Raw genomic sequence first — 16,159 nt, 5'->3', positions numbered from 1 at the left:
AAACCCACTCTCAGTTTGATAACCAGATTAAAGAAAAATAAGTTAATTCCCTACTTTCTTACTTAGATTGCAGTGATTGTATTGCTTATTTCCAGCTAATGTAATTTAATGATGCAACACATAATTGAAAATAATTTGAATATGTTTCTTTTGCTGAGAAGTATCAGCTTCTTTGTGGCTGCAGGTTACAGGTTCTACTTTTATCTGAAAACTTGGGAGTGTTCTAGTTTCCAGCAGGAATGTAGTGATCAATCGATTGAAGGCCTTTCAGTGTATTCATGACGGCTCACTACGCTGATACTCGATGAATGTTATTTGTCCTCCGTGTGGGTTGTTACATTTGAATACTGTAAACACTGCATGTTTGAATATGTGAGACACTGAGAACACTTGTGTTTGCACCTATCTGTGGACTGTAGGTGTTTGGATGCGCCTGTGTCTGTGCTCAGAGAGAATAGGCAGCCTATGGGGATGTTTGCATGTCTGTTTGTGTGTCTCGGGTTTGTGTGTGTGTTTGGGTTTGGGGAGTGTGTGTGTGTGTGTGTGGGGGGGGGATGGACGGGGGGGGGGGGGTTATTGTGTCTCTCGGGAGGTGTGTGTGTTTGTGCTGGAGGGGGTGATATTTGAGGATCTTGTAACTCTCTGCTGGGGTGGTCTGGTTTGTGGACGGGAGAGGAGGGTTCTGGGTGTGTGTATTTACTAGTGTGTGTGTGTGTGTGTGTGTGTGTGTGTGTGTGTGTGTGTGTGTGTGTGTGTGTGTGTGTGTGTGTGTGTGTGTGTGTGTGTGTGTGTGTGTGTGTGTGTGTGTGTGTGTGTGTGTGTGTGTGTGTGTGTGTGTAGGGATCCCTGATGTATATTAAGGCTTAAGAGGCAAACTCACCTTCTTCAGCCGGCACATTACAGATGCAAAGATTAAGAGAGAAACAGAAGAGAAATCCTAGAGAGAAAGTGAATTGAGAAAGGACAGAACAACCATCACATGATTAACAGCATCTGCGAGTGGATTTCAGCCAAGCTGATGAAATAGCCGGAGGTAAGTGGCTGCTGAAAGCTTCATCAGAAATCCTCTCAAGACCAGACCTTTCTGTATTTAGCATAGTCAGGATGTAACATTTACTTGCAGAACGACTTGAATCCAAATTTACAGTATTACAATGTGTTAAATTGAGCACGGGTAACTTTGTTAAAAATAAATAGCATAGACATTAAGTGTTTACGATATGTATATATCATCATTTCATATATCATTATCATGATTCTTACATTATAAATTGTTCTTGGCTTGGAAATGATCACAGAGAAACGGAAACATTTTTCAAAAGAAGTTAATTGCTGTACAATGTTCAGTCTGAGAATTTGTTGTGTATTTCTGCATTTTTTTCCAAATATGTCTGTTCACACTCTTGACTCTGGTTGTCTTGTGAGTATTTTAAATATAGTGGACCAAACAGTGGAAAAGATCAGTTCGGACTGATAACTTGTTCACTACATAGTCTCCTTTATAGAGGACAAATAGACGGTCCGAGCACTGCATCAGCATTGGTGTGTTTGATTTCAGAGGATTAATTGGAAGAAGTGGAATATAATATTCAGAATTATCTTTTCATTTGTGTATAATTACCTTAAACGAACAATTGTTGTGGTTTTGGTACATTAGAATAAGCCCTTCCTATTAATAGAAGGGTCAAACCAAAAATTGGCCTTGTGCATTTTTTATAAGTTTCACAGCTACCATAGATTCTCTCAAACACGTGGAAGGAGAGGACGAGGGTACACGTGTTTAGTTGGTTGCAATAGATTTTTAAAATTAAATTCAGATAGTCTGATTTAGAGCAGAATGTCTTTTTCAATGTAAATATATACAGTGTGAATATGGACAAAAACACAGAAACTGACAATAAGTAAACCATTATTTTGGTTTAGTATCATTCAAGGATGATACTTGGGAAGTTTTGTTCAAACTTCCTGAACTGAATTCCTGAACTAAAATGTTACAGTTAAACTGTGACTTGTTGTGACAAGATGTGCATGTAGCGTGTTCACAGGGTATGAGGCTGTTTTAAAATCGAATTGTGTTTTATTGAATTTTCAGCCCCGAGGGACTAATCCACTCCTGCAACAGTATCATTGGTGGAGTTTGGTCTTTCTGCTTTGAGACATTGTTTTGGTCAAACTGCAACTTGCCAGAAAGTATCAGAACCTCCACTGACCTTTAATGGCAAACTATTTTATATAGTAACCAAGGAGACGGACAGATGTCAGAAGCAGACTTCCTCCCCTCCCCCATTCCTTCACCCCCTCCCCTCTTCTACTGCGACTACAGCGACTGGTCTCCCTCCTTCTCCATCATCCCGTCCATCTACCTGCTGGCCTTCCTGGTCGGTTGCCTCGGCAACATCCTGGTGCTTTGGGCCTACCTGGACCGAGCCGACGGGAGGAGCACGAAGGGCAAAGAGCAGACTGGACAGTTCTGTTGCACTAACCTTCACAGAAACAGTCAGCAGAGCATTAGCGGCGCTGGCAGAGTTCACCGTGTGTCTTTTCCTCAGAAGGACAAAACTGCCTGTGGATGTTCCTCAGGACGAAGCCACAGAGCCTCCTCTTCTTCCTCCTCCTCTCGTCCTCCCTCCATCCCTCGCCCTCCTCGCTCGCTGACAGACTCTCTAATCGCCAGTTTAGCCTTGGCTGACCTCTGCTTCCTTGTGACTCTCCCCCTTTGGGCGGTCTACACAGCGATGGGCTACCACTGGCCCTTTGGGAAACCTCTCTGTCAAATCAGCAGCTTCCTCACTGCTCTCAACATGTATGCCAGCGTGTTCAGCCTCAGCATGCTGAGCGTGGAGCGCTACTGGGTTCTGACAGGACGGCGGCACTCCAGCCACCACGCCCGACGGAGCTGCCCCAGCAGGGCTCCGTGGATACTCGGAGGGGTGTGGGTGCTGGCGGGAGTCCTGGCACTTCCTGGTTTGCTGCTGCGCTCTGTCCGGGAGGTGGAGCTTGACCCCGGATCTGAGGATGATTGGCAGCAGGAACCTGCTGACTCCACATCTGTATTCCTTTCCTGCCAGATGGATTACTCCATGCTGATTGGAGCAGAGCCAGAGGAGGCAGAGAGAGAGCGGGCAGAGATGTGGTGGGCTGCTGCCTTGAGTCTAAAATCAACTCTAATTGGCTTCCTGCTTCCTCTCGTCATCTTACTGATCTGCTACTGCTCACTAGCCCAGCTCCTTAGCAGACATTTTGGACGGGGCCCTCGTCCTGACCGCAAGCGCCAGCGCAGACTCCTCAGGGTCATTGTCACTTTAGTGATGGCCTTCTTCTTGTGCTGGCTGCCTCTGCATGTCAATAAAACGGTGTCCATGCTGCTGGAGTTTGGATTTGTCCCATACTCCTGCACTTTAGATCAGGCTTTGCTGGCGGCTCACCCGTACGTCACCTGCTTGGCCTACCTGAACTCCTGCCTGAACCCGCTCCTCTACGCTGCCTGCGACCCGTCATTCAGGAAGAGATGCAGGGGAGCTCTCCTCATGTTGTGCAGGAGGAGCAGAAGAGGAGCAGAGGGAAGGCAGGGAAACAAGGAGGAAGGAGAGGAAGAGAAAGAGGAAAGGAGCTCAACTTTTCCCACAAGGACACAGGAGGAAACAGCAGACAGGACAGAGGATGGAGAGGAGGAGAAGGTGGCTGAAGAACCATGATCAGACCTAAAATAGTAACTAAATCAAATCTGATTCTACCTTGATGGAGTAGGACATTTAATTATTTTGTTTGTTTACAGGAGGGCATATATATGATTGTTGTATGTGATATTTTTCCAGGAGTATTTTAGGATTATTGAGGACAAATGACAACAGACTGAATACCAAAGTGACCTTAACTTGGACTCCGGAAGAAACTGTGTCAAATGTCAATATTTTCAAAGTAAATGTCTTCATCAGTACATACCGTTGTTTCAGTTGCCACATTTCCCACAGGAAAGATTCTGGGAGAACGAATCTTCTCATGTAACATGAGCTCGTTCTATATTTTGTACTCTTAATATACCCTGTGTTGTTTGTTGACTTGCGTTAAACTGTTTTTATTGTTGATTATATATTCAAATAAAAATCATGTAGTCATATCTTAAAAATGTTTTTTAAGTGTCCCCCCCAACACACCCCCCCCCCCCCAATGATGCATATGGGAGGTGCATGGACAAGTACTCTAGTACTATAGATAGATAGACAGATAGATAGATAGATAGATAGATAGATAGATAGATAGATAGATAGATAGATAGATAGATAGATAGATAGATAGATAGATAGATAGATAGATAGATAGATAGATAGATAGATAGATAGATAGATAGATAGACAGACAGACAGACAGACAGACAGATAGATACAGTTGAAACCAGAAGTTTACATACACTGTGCAAAAAGACACATAACACTTTTTTTCTCACTGTCTGAAGTTAAATCAGACTAAACCTCTCCTGTTTCAGGTCCGCTAGGATTACCAACATTATTTAACTTTTGCTAAATGTCACAATAATGAGAAAGAGAATATTTTAGAGAATTTTATATTACTTTCTTTGAGGTCAAAAGTTTACATACACCAAAAGTACTATGTCTTTAAACAACGTGGGCAAGCCCAGATGATGATGTCATGGCTTTTGAAGCTCCTGATAGGTTAACTGACAACATGTGAGTTAATTGAAGGCACACCTGGGGATGTATTTTAATGCCACACCTCAAACACTCTGCTTCCTTGTTTGAAATCATGGGAAAGTCAAAAGAAATCAGCCAAGAAATCAGGGAGAGAATCGTGGAGCTCCACAAGTCTGGTTCATCCTTGGGTGCAATTTCCAGATGCTTGAAGGTGCCACGTTCATCTGTGCAAACAATTATACGCAAGTATAAACATGGGAATGTCCAGCCATCACACCGCTCAGGAAGGAGACGGGCTCTGTGTCCTAGAGATGAACGTGTTTTGGTCCGACATGTGCAAATCAACCCCAGAACAAAAGCTAAAGACCTTGTGAAGATGGTGGCTGAAGCTGGTAAGAAAGTGTCATTATCCACAGTAAAACGAGTCCTGCACCGACATGGGCTGAAAGGCTACTCAGCAAGAAGGAAGCCATTACTCCTAAAGAAACATAAAAAAGCCAGATTACAGTTTGCAAAAAGACACCAAGACAAAGACCTTAACTTCTGGAGACATGTCCTGTGGTCTGATGAAACTAAAGTGGAGCTGTTTGGCCATAATGACCACCGTTACATTTGGAGGAAAAAGGGGGAAGCTTGTAGACCTGAAAACACCATCCCAACTGTGAAGCATGGAGGTGGCAGCATCATGTTGTGGGGCTGTTTTGCTGCAGCAGGAACTGGAGCTCTTCATAAAATAGACGGCATCATGAAGAAAGAACATTACCTGGAAATATTAAGGCAACATCTCAGGACATCAGCCAGGAAGCTAAAACTTGGGCGCAAATGGGTCTTCCAAATGGACAATGACCCGAAGCATACTGCCAAAATAGTTAAATAGTGGCTTGAGGACAACAAAGTCAATGTCTTGGAGTGGCCATCACAAAGCCCTGACCTGAATCCCATCGAAAATTTGTGGGCAGATCTGAAAAGGCGTGTGCGAGCGAGGCGGCCAACAAACCTGACTCAGTTACACCAGTTCTGTCCGGAGGAATGGGCCAGAATTCCAGCAGAGTCCTGTAAGAAGCTTGTGGAGGGATACCCAAAACGTTTGACCCAAGTCATGCAGTTCAAAGGCAATGCTACTAAATACTAAGGAACTGTATGTAAACTTTTGACCTTGAAGAAAGTAATGAAAAATTCTCTAAAATATTCTCTTTCTCATTATTGTGACATTTAGCAAAAGTTAAATAATGTTGGTAATCCTAACGGACCTGAAACAGGAGAGGTTTAGTCTGATTTAACTTCAGACAGTGAGAAAAAAAGTGTTATGTGTCTTTTTGCACAGTGTATGTAAACTTCTGGTTTCAACTGTAGATAGATAGATAGATAGATAGATAGATAGATAGATAGATAGATAGATAGATAGATAGATAGATAGATAGATAGATAGACAGACAGACAGACAGATAGATCACAGGTATCTTCTGCAGTACCAAATCCCGCCCAGCAGGTGGCGGTGATGCACCACTACACGGTTTGACAGCCTCCATAATGCTCAAAGAAGAATAAAGTAAGTGTTCTCAATTGTTTGCATGTCTTTTGCAGAATATACACAAAGCTCCTCTGAATCCTTTCACACTGTACACATTTTGGTAAAAGTCAATCGACGTTAGATGCAAGTTGCTTCCTTATCGGCTCTCTTTTAACTTCCTCAGTGCACTTTTAGAAACAGTCTGCTACAAGAAGGAACTATTGCGCTGCACGGTTGCATGAGTTGCAGTCCGCGCAGCTGGTCTGGGAAAAATAACGACGATGGGAACAGCGCTGATTTATGATGAAGAGATGACCAAATACAAGCTGCTCTGGGTGGAGTAAGTAGTAAACACACATGTAGGGGTCCACTGCTAACTCGGCTAATAAAACAAGCCTGAATGATTGCATGAATAAATACAGCGCAGGCTGCCATACTTTAGCGAAAGCAATGGCTGTTATAAGGCTGCTTTCACTTCCTCAATACGAACACGTTAAAATGATTGTCCAAACAGCGTTACAAGTTAAAGTGTGCTACCTCATGTCATAATAACAACCAGGTACTATCTGTAGCTGAAGCAGCCAAAAGTCTAAAGGGGTAAATATTTGATCATTTTAGCGCACAAATCATTAAATTGCGTCATCTAATTAGTCTAAATAGTATTCTGAAATTATTTAATACGTTCTCTGAAAATAATAAACCGTCTTCGTGGTAGGAACCGAAGTTGCATTTAGTTGTTAAAGTTAACAACGGACAGTTAAAGATGAGCACCCGGAGTGTTGCTCCATGGAAACAGCTGTTTGTTTACGTGTTTTCTCACCCAGCTTTATTGTTACTCTGCTTTTTGTTGATGCACTTTTATAAAACAATCCAGCTGGGTTTTTTTTTCATCATACTTTATTTTGTATTTATAACGTTGTGGTATCTTTGTAGTATATTTGAAGTAATTACAGACACATTAAAGGAGATTTTTATTTATTTAATTTTTTATGTTTGTGCAATATGGTTTGTGCTCCTATAAATAATAGGATACCAAAAAAAACATATTTTACCGATTAATATTTATTATCCTCAACTTCTGGTTTCTGTTCTTCATGCAAGAGCAGTAATACATTGTTTTAATTAACAGCTAAATAAAAAAAAATAAACAAACCATAAAACAATACTACACTATTGCACTACAAATCCACAAAGTGTTTAAGATCAAGTTTTTCCTCCAGCCCAGCTTGTAAGATCGAGGTCCCAGAGCGTCTCACGGTGAGTCATGAAGCTCTGGTCAGGAACGGTCTGGCTGATCGCTGCGTCTCCATTGCTGTCCGCGAGGCCACGGACGCAGAGATTCTGCTGGCTCACAGGTCAGTCCTGTCGTCAATGTAGAAGTCTTTCATGGTTCAGGGAACTCCTCCACCTCTCTTCACGAAGGTCACTCTGCAACATGTGCTTTGCTGCTCCCACCAGTGAGGAATACCTGGAGGCAGTGAAAAAGACTCCTCACATGACTCTGGAGGACTTGAAGGAGTTCACCCTCCAGTATGGTGATGTCTACTTCCACCCAGTGCGTCCTACACACAGTACTCTTTTTCTTTTCTCTCAGTTGCATCTGCTGTCATTTACGCGTATCCCTGACTCTCGCGGTCATTCTTTCACTCCTCTGTCTCGTTTACTGTCCAGAACATCTATCGCTGCGCCAAGCTGGCTGCAGGAGCCGCGCTGCAACTGGTGGACAGCGTCATGACAGGGAAGGTGAGGAATGGCATGGCGCTCGTCAGGTGAGGCTGTTAACCGTGAGACACGGGGGTCCTGTGACGCTACATTGAGCGGCTGTTTCCGTTTCTCTGCTTTAGTGCTGGAAGATTTTGTCCATTTATTGATAAGTCAATAGGAATGTAATGTAAAGAAACAGACTCCTGCAGACTTACAGCAACAATACATGAAAACAACATTTTTTATACAGTATACATATCGGCAGCGAAAAACGATTAGTAAGGAGTCACATCACAAACAAACGGGCAAGTTACTCCAGCAAAACAATAATAAATCACATTCAGAAATGTTTTGCAAGTTCTAAAGAGTATAAACCTTGAAATAAAAAGTCCGACACAGCTGATGCAAAATGATTAGTCAGTAAGAGATCTGTGAAAAGGGGAGATGAAGGCTGAACAATAACCATTATTTGATACAAACTGCAAGGAATTCACACTGAAATTTTATTTATGAATTATTTCAATGCTTTAAATGATTCATTTTCAGTATGTTAGCAATTTATCAATGAGCATAAATGCAATTATTAAGCTAAAAACATATGAAAAGCTAAAAATGTTAATTTATTATTTAAAACTTTGAGTTCTACTTTTTGTAGCATAAACCAAATACTGTTTGAGTTTTCCTGCATGTCAGACTTGACAACTTGTTGTAAGACATTTAGTTCCCTGTATCGGCTAAATGATGAAACAGTCTTTGTATAACATCATGACTTCTTCTGTTGTTGTTAACAGACCACCTGGACACCACAGCATGCGCAGTGCTGCCAACGGTTTCTGTGTGTTCAACAATGTGGCCATAGCAGCTCGATATGCCAAACAAAAACATGGAGTTCAAAGGTAGCCTGACTTTTAATCTTTATGTTTTTTTTGCTGTCAGCTTTCATGGAGGTTAATCCTCTAATAGCAGCTCCAGACACTCACGTGAGATGTTTTTTTTTTTTTTTCAGAGTGTTGATAGTCGACTGGGATATACATCATGGTCAAGGGGTGCAGTATTGCTTTGAAGATGATCCAAGGTGAGCCTTTGCTGAGGGAACGGTCGTGAATCGTGAAAGTGGATGTTATCTGCCGGCATCTTCAATTCTGTGCATAACTCTTTTTTTTCCCCAGCGTGCTTTACTTTTCTTGGCATCGCTACGAGCATCAGAAATTCTGGCCTCAACTGAGAGAGTCAGACTACGACAGTGTCGGCAAAGAGAAAGGGGCTGGGTTCAATATAAATGTACCCTGGAACAAGGTCAGTAATACTGCAAACTTGTTATTCATATGGTTTCTGTGTTGGGAATTTTACCTAAAATGTTTCCTACTTTATCTTGGACTCTACTCTACTTACTTACTTAAACATATAACAGAAAACAAAAGAAGAAATCTAAACGAACTACAACTTTGTGGTGTAATTAAAAATGATCTTTTATATTTAAAAGCCTGTCATTATTAATCAATGTATTATTCAGTGCATAATATTGTCATTATATATGAAATGGCCATCACCTGTTAACAAAGTCTAGAATGAGATTTTAAATTGCTTTCTTGGTCTGTCCACTGGACGTGTGATGCTGCAGAGAAGCAGAGCTACTCAGTTGTGAGCCCCTGAGAACGTTTGGTGTTTTTGTAAACGGGTAAATCCATCATGTCGAATAGAAACTGGAACAGCCGAACTATGTATTTGTTGTGATGTTTCAGGTGGGCATGGATAACAGTGACTATCTTTCAGTCTTCTGTCACGTCCTTCTGCCAGTCGCGTACGAGGTGAGCCATTCTGGAAAGTTCACACTTTACTGACCAGATAAGTGATGATTTATTTCAGTGTGTGATTCTTTGTCCTAGTTTTGTCCAGACTTGGTGTTGGTGTGCGCAGGCTTTGACTCGGCCATCGGTGACCCAGAGGTACTAAATATAATTTAAACTCCCAACTGCAGTAAATGTTGTGAAGATTTTTGTGAAATTCATATACATTTCTACTTCTTGCACTTGCGATAGCACATTGCTCTCGTATCCCCTGACCTATGTGTGCTGTAAAACTCTGTCTCCAGTCAGCTTCCTATAACAAATCATTGGGATGTGAAAAAGGAAAATTTACTTCCGTGAGTTTTCTGTATTTTCAGGGTGAAATGTGTGCCACTCCCGATGTCTTTGCCCACCTGACTCACCTTCTAATGAACCTTGCAGGAGGGAAACTGTGCGCTGTTTTGGAGGTCAGGCCACACAACATACAGTGCACTTAATAACATATGAAGCAACACCAACTTGTGTAACGCCAACCCCCATCAGTTCTGTTATTTTCTCTGCTTTGCATTTAACCCACTGGATTATTTCCATCATGATGAAAAGGTGTCTAATCAATTCATACTTACAATACATGTGTATATTTTAGATGCCTTTGATGGTGTTGGCGGCCAATGAAAGTTCTCCGTGCTCCCACCATCATGTTGGAGGATCACTGGCTTGTAAAAGGTTTTATGGTGTGAATGTTTTCAGGGAGGATACAACTTGACTTCCCTCGCCCAGTCTGTGTGTCAGACAGTTCAGACTTTGCTTGGAGATCCTGTGCTTCAACCTGCAAACCTCAGCGGTCCATGTAAGAGGTGTGTGTGTGTCTCCGTCAGGCAGTTGTATGTGGCAAACCTTATTATTGTGTGTGTGTTTTCTAACTGCAGCGATTTCTTTTTTTTTTCAGCGCACTTGAGTCGGTTCACTGCAGCCGATCAGCTCATAGGCAGTACTGGTCCTGTCTCAAACATGCAGGTACAACATCAACATGATTATCACTGAGATATTCCTTGAATTAGTACTCAAGTAATATTCAGTTCTTCCAGGATATCATGAACTTGTAGTCGCCATAATTAAAGCAGATTAAAAAAAAAAAGTTTGCAATATTTGTATGAGTTTGCTTGGTTGAAGTTATTACAGCAAAATTAGCCATTCCAAACAAAAGTTGTCTCATTAACAAAAATAACTCCTCATTTACAATCTGCAAGGTTCTTCAACCTCTCCGGTCATCATCAAAAACCTGTTGACCGTAAAAAAAGACCAAAATGGGAAGTGTCGGGGTTTATGGGAAATCTGGTCTCATTAGAATTAGGCTACAAAACATTGCATTTCCCTGCATCAGCTTAATTATATGTTAAGTATGTGTTAACTACATGAGTTTTATACAGCCTTCCAGTTCTCAGAGAGCACGTTTAATTTTTGTGAATGTATGTGTTGAATTAATACTATTGAAAGCACTTTTTTTTTTTTTTTTACAGAAAATGTAATCTATCTATTCTATGTATTCCCATGGCTCTTGAAGTTCACAATATAAAAACAAACAAAACAAAAATATGTCCAGATATTTCTGTGATGTGTAGTTGGCTCATCGTCATAGAGAGTATTTGCATAAAATTCATTATTAAAACAAATTTTTTTTAAATTGTTTTCCTTGTTTTGCTATTTTGGCCATTTCTTGCAATTTTATCGCAAAAAACCCACAAAAACCTTCACAAACTGCATCACAGTCATTTACGACCACAACAATCGCAAAAAATCTCAGCAAAATCCTGGAGGGACTGAATATTATTGGAAAGTGATGATGGAAAGTTAAAAAACGACCAAAATGAATTATAGCAAAGCCAGAAATATATTTAATTCAATGTAATGCGTTCTCTTTGCCTCTAAAAACCTAGTTCCTACATTACCCAGAATGCAACTGGACTGCAGACAATGTGGTCAGAGATTTGGATGTGTCATTCTAGCAGCACTTCAGCCTGCAGCCACTAGCAGAGATGAGTGGCTGGCTACAGCCGACTGGAACTTCACTTCTTTCTTTTCTCACTTTTAAACTTGTAGTTTTCCACTACAACTCCCACTGACTGAAGTGACATCGCTTGAACCGATGAATCAGAATTAGATTTTTTTTTTTCATGTGCCGCAGCCACGCCCGGAAAAATCTGTGTTTCATGGTTACGTTTGTTTCATCCTGTCACTTTTACATCCACCACCTCATAAAATGTCTCCCTTTTTCAGCCGATCTACCCACCGTCGATATCAGCAACAAGCACATAAGATTATCAGGAGGAGAAGAAGAAGAAGAAAGGATGGAGAAGGAAAAGGCAGAGAAAAGCACAGAGGAAAAGGTGTGGGCGGAGCCTCCAAAACGTGTCCCTCCTCCTGTTCGTTGTGCTGCGGTACTCCCTGATGATGTTACCTGTCCGGACGGATGTAAACGCTTCAGCTCCTCCGAGGATCTCGACCCACTCATAGTCAGCAAACTCAGGTGTGGAGCAGTGATTTGTAAAGGCTAATTTCAGTTAAAGCTATTTATAGTCATTTATTTATTATAATTATTGACTCAAAATTCATCCTGTATATGAATAAAGTCTGTTTATTTCTACTTTAAGGGAGAATTTCCTCAAAGATGCAGATGACTGTGATGATCTCACAGCCCTCTCCAGTCTGATCACCCTCACAGAGAACATGCAGAGAAATGAGGTAAAGCCAGGATGCTGTTTTCATCTTGTCTGTTTGTGTGCAGTGATGTGATGCTTCTGTAAATACAGCTTGCGCTTTACTGACCTGCCTACATGAGCTGCAGGCTGATACTATATTTAATCACTGCCTCTCAGATCTGCAATGGCTTGGCGCTGGTCAGTGACGTCACCATGGCGATGATGTGTGTCATTCAGCACGTTGCAGCTGCTCCCAGCAACCGGTAAAGCAATGTGCATTTAATCCAAGCTTATACCTGCTCTGTAGTGTTTGTTTTGATATGAGCTTGATATCTGACAGAAATACTCTTCGAGCAAATGTCTTAAAGGAACAGTTCAACATTTTGGAAAATGCACTTACTGAGAGTTACATGAGAAGGTTGATACTGCTCATTTATCTCGATGGTAAATCTGAACTTCTATATCTGAACTTCTGGTAGCAATAGCTGTCTACCAGACAGGTGGGGTTATGTGCAGGACTATTTCTTGGCCTGGAACAATCATTTTTCTCTTTGCTAAACTTAAGAACTTTAACATCACAAAAGGTGTTATTTTTTGCCCTTTTAAAAAAATGAATTTTTTTTTTTTATAAGCAAACAAATTAATTAGTGAGATCTACAGTAGCAGATAAGTAGATTTTATTACTTTTGGACAAAGCCAGTCCATCAGTTTCCATTCTTTGTGCTAAACCAGTGTAATATCCAGCTGACGTGAGCTTCATATTTAACTGACAGAGTCGTATCTTCTTATGTAACTCTACAATGAGCATGCCTCCCAAAACATTAAAACTATTTCTAGAGATGTTCAAAGGCTGTGTGTTTTTTGTGGTTCATTTGTTGCCCAGTGGTTTGTTTTGCTCATTTCTGCTTTAGCCAAGTGAAGGGATTTCTATTGTGGATACAGTTTTAACACCAAACTGCAACATTAATGATAAATGTCAAATACAGATTATGCAAATTAATAGTAATATAAGCAATTATTACTATTCGTTGGCGAAAGTTTCCTTTTAAAGGATAAGATTACTTCACTGAATATAAGTAATTTGATAGAGGACTTACTGCTTGGATGTGCTTGTATATTAAAGGGTATTTTATTATCAAGATTTTAGTCCAACGCGTTTCCACTCGTCCTCATGCAGGGTTTTGGTCGTGTGTGTCGGCAGCGGGAAGGTCCCGAGTCACGTCACAGAAGACGGGTAAATATCATTTATGATCTCTGTATTAGACTTTGTGAAAACAATTTGTCCAAAGTTGCCTGTTTTGATCCAGTAAAAAACACAATTTATTCATAACAGGAAGAACGACATGCTGACAAAATGCTTCTGTTTGCAGGAGAACACTTGTGGTGCAGATCAGCAGTGAAGAGACCAAAGAACAGACTTGCAAATACCACATTTCTGTTACTTTAAAGAAGGTACTGTGTATCACAGTAGGAGAAATAATAACTTAGAAGATTTGTCAGTTCTAATTTTTTTTGGACACGTAGATAAGTATTGAGTATTAAAGTTTTAGCTTCTTCCTTAATAATTCTATTAGTGTGGTAAAGTTCTCACATCGAGATCTAAATGTAAGTACGTGTAATATTTACCGTTTCAGTAATTATCAAAATGATGCTGAAGAACATTTTCTTTATGTCTATTTTTCATGCTGGTTTTTGTAAGTGCTTTTGTCCGTTCTCTCGCAGGGCTGCAGCGACACGTCAGGGTTCATACAGGCCATGTTCGGTCTCCTCTTACCTCTGGGATACGAGTACGACCCCAATCTTGTTCTGTTGGTTCGGATGCCAGGAAGCAAAGTGCGCGACAGTATGTGGCAACAACTAACGGGCCTTCTGCAGGGTTTTGCACAAGGACACGCACTGGTGCTAATGCAGGTAAGATAGCAGGGGCAAGTTTCATTAAAAGTACACCAGATGTCCTCCACTTATGTCATAGTGTGAAACACAGCTGTTGTCTACTTTAGTTTCCAGTATTTCCTTTTTATTTCAGGAGGATGAGAAGGCGTGTGTCGGCCCCACAGCCTCGTCCCTCCTTGGGGACCCGGCCCCTTCTCTGGAGCCTCTTCAGGCCCCGCTGCCAGAAGATGTGGAGGCCGTGGAGAGACTGAGACACAGGCTGCAGGCTGACTGGAAACTCCTGCAGACCACAGGTGAATTCACAACAGCAGCTTCACATTCACAGACCTTAAATGACCTGCACTGTATTAACTAGATTCTCTTTCTCCTAAAAACAGCACCAGAAAGCGGACGGGGCGATGAACACTGAAGCAACCTGCTCCTGTTTAATCATTCAGATCACATGGAGGACGTCAGTCAGTTCTTTCATAAAGTTTTGTATTTTCTAGCAGTTTTTAATGTCCAACTAAGCTAATCAATTTACACAGTATCATAAAATAATTTGAACTTTTTAGCACAATCTGAGCTTCTAATGTTGTCTGATGCTGTCAAAGATGTGTTTACATCAGTTATGTTAGTGGCGATTTATACAATCAGATTAGCATTTTATATGTTGTTTAAAATGTACAGACAATATAAATTCATGGCTGCTACTAACAGATTTTTGTCATTGTTTTAAACCTGCAATGCAGAACTTTTTTTCCTCTCCCTTTAAAAACACTGCTGAGACATAATTATGTCATAGACTGCTGTACTCTACTCCGTCAATAATTTTGTGCCTGTAAAACGATGGATAGATTGGTTTTAGGTTCATAACTCCTGTGAAATGAATCTTCTCTTGATCACAATTTCATCCATTTGGTCCGATTACATTTGGATAGAAGAGCTGCACGATAGACTCCATTCAAGTTACAGAGCAAAACCAGAAGTAAGCCAGCTGGTGAGCCGGTGTTAGCTCATGTTCTGCTCATAGAGCATACCTAGTTTACATTTATCTGGCCAGCGCAGGAATGTCTCACCAGACACCAGATGTTAAAACGGTGTATACTGTTAAAGATGTGTGGCAGGCTTGTTCTGTATTGTCTGAACTCAGGTGGAGAGGGCTTGAATGTAACAGATGTTCATTTATATGTGAAAGTCCCGCACTACAACTTTAATTCAAAATATGACAGAAAATAGAGAATAATCTGATCACAGGTTCCCAAACCCCTAAATTCATATGTCCAATCTGTTTGTTTTGTTAGCCCAAAATCTAAAAGTTGCAGTTTAGTGTCATTAAATTAAAAAAAAAAACAGTAAATATTCACGTTTGATAAGCTGACTCCTGTGCATTTTACAGCACCTTAAAACATATTTCAACAATTATTAATGAGTGATCAAAATTGTTTTTCAGTTGATCGACTAACTGAATTTGTACAACTGTTGTTTTTACGACTTAGTAACTTTGGGAGCTTTTTACTGCAGTTCACGGTCTTCATTTCTTCTGGTAAGTGGACTATTTTCAGCTTTGTTTTAGTTTTTCTCACCAGATGGATGATAATTTGATATTATTGTCACACTCCATTTAATATGACTTTTGTGGCTCACCTATTTTTTTAATTTTATTTTTTTATGAAGGCCTGTTAGTCCTATTTAACAATGTTGACTTACATGCACATCCTTGATATGAAAACCTTATGTTCCTCATCGTGCCTGTGGGCGGCGCTGTGGCTGAACTAGCGAGGCAGACGAAGCTTTGACTCCTCTCATGTGAGTCATTCGTCTCCGTTGATGCCCAACCACCGCAGCTTCTCACAGCCTGTTGTGTGTGTGTGTGTGTGTGTGTGTGTGTGTGTGTGTGTGTGTGTGTGTGTGTGTTCTGGTCGTGATCGGATCGTC

The 16,159-nt window shown here is 41.0% G+C and overlaps 2 protein-coding genes across 2 annotated transcripts; both read left to right on the top strand.

Annotated features, from left to right (window-relative positions):
* The first annotated feature begins 2,255 nt into the window (after window positions 1-2,255).
* Window positions 2,256-3,695, top strand: aplnr2 (apelin receptor 2). Its single transcript, XM_069695484.1, has one exon. The coding sequence runs from the start codon at window positions 2,256-2,258 to the stop codon at window positions 3,693-3,695; it is 1,440 nt and encodes a 479-aa protein (XP_069551585.1).
* A 2,537-nt stretch (window positions 3,696-6,232) lies between these two features.
* hdac10 (histone deacetylase 10) lies at window positions 6,233-16,021 on the top strand. Its single transcript, XM_069695284.1, has 20 exons — window positions 6,233-6,499; window positions 7,380-7,514; window positions 7,618-7,714; window positions 7,831-7,928; window positions 8,655-8,759; window positions 8,870-8,938; window positions 9,033-9,159; window positions 9,606-9,671; window positions 9,750-9,809; window positions 10,028-10,117; window positions 10,401-10,507; window positions 10,600-10,667; window positions 11,928-12,177; window positions 12,302-12,392; window positions 12,527-12,612; window positions 13,527-13,583; window positions 13,720-13,801; window positions 14,072-14,260; window positions 14,376-14,535; window positions 14,620-16,021. The coding sequence occupies exons 1-20, from the start codon at window positions 6,441-6,443 to the stop codon at window positions 14,649-14,651; spliced, it is 2,028 nt and encodes a 675-aa protein (XP_069551385.1). The 5' UTR covers window positions 6,233-6,440; the 3' UTR covers window positions 14,652-16,021.
* Window positions 16,022-16,159: the final 138 nt, after the last annotated feature.

The sequence above is a fragment of the Brachyistius frenatus genome, unplaced genomic scaffold (genome assembly GCF_029030835.1).
Source record: "Brachyistius frenatus isolate BFR_SWC_R1_liver_20210118 unplaced genomic scaffold, ASM2903083v1 Contig_19, whole genome shotgun sequence".
Taxonomy (NCBI): domain Eukaryota; kingdom Metazoa; phylum Chordata; class Actinopteri; family Embiotocidae; genus Brachyistius; species Brachyistius frenatus.
This window is presented reverse-complemented; position numbering and strand designations above follow the sequence as displayed.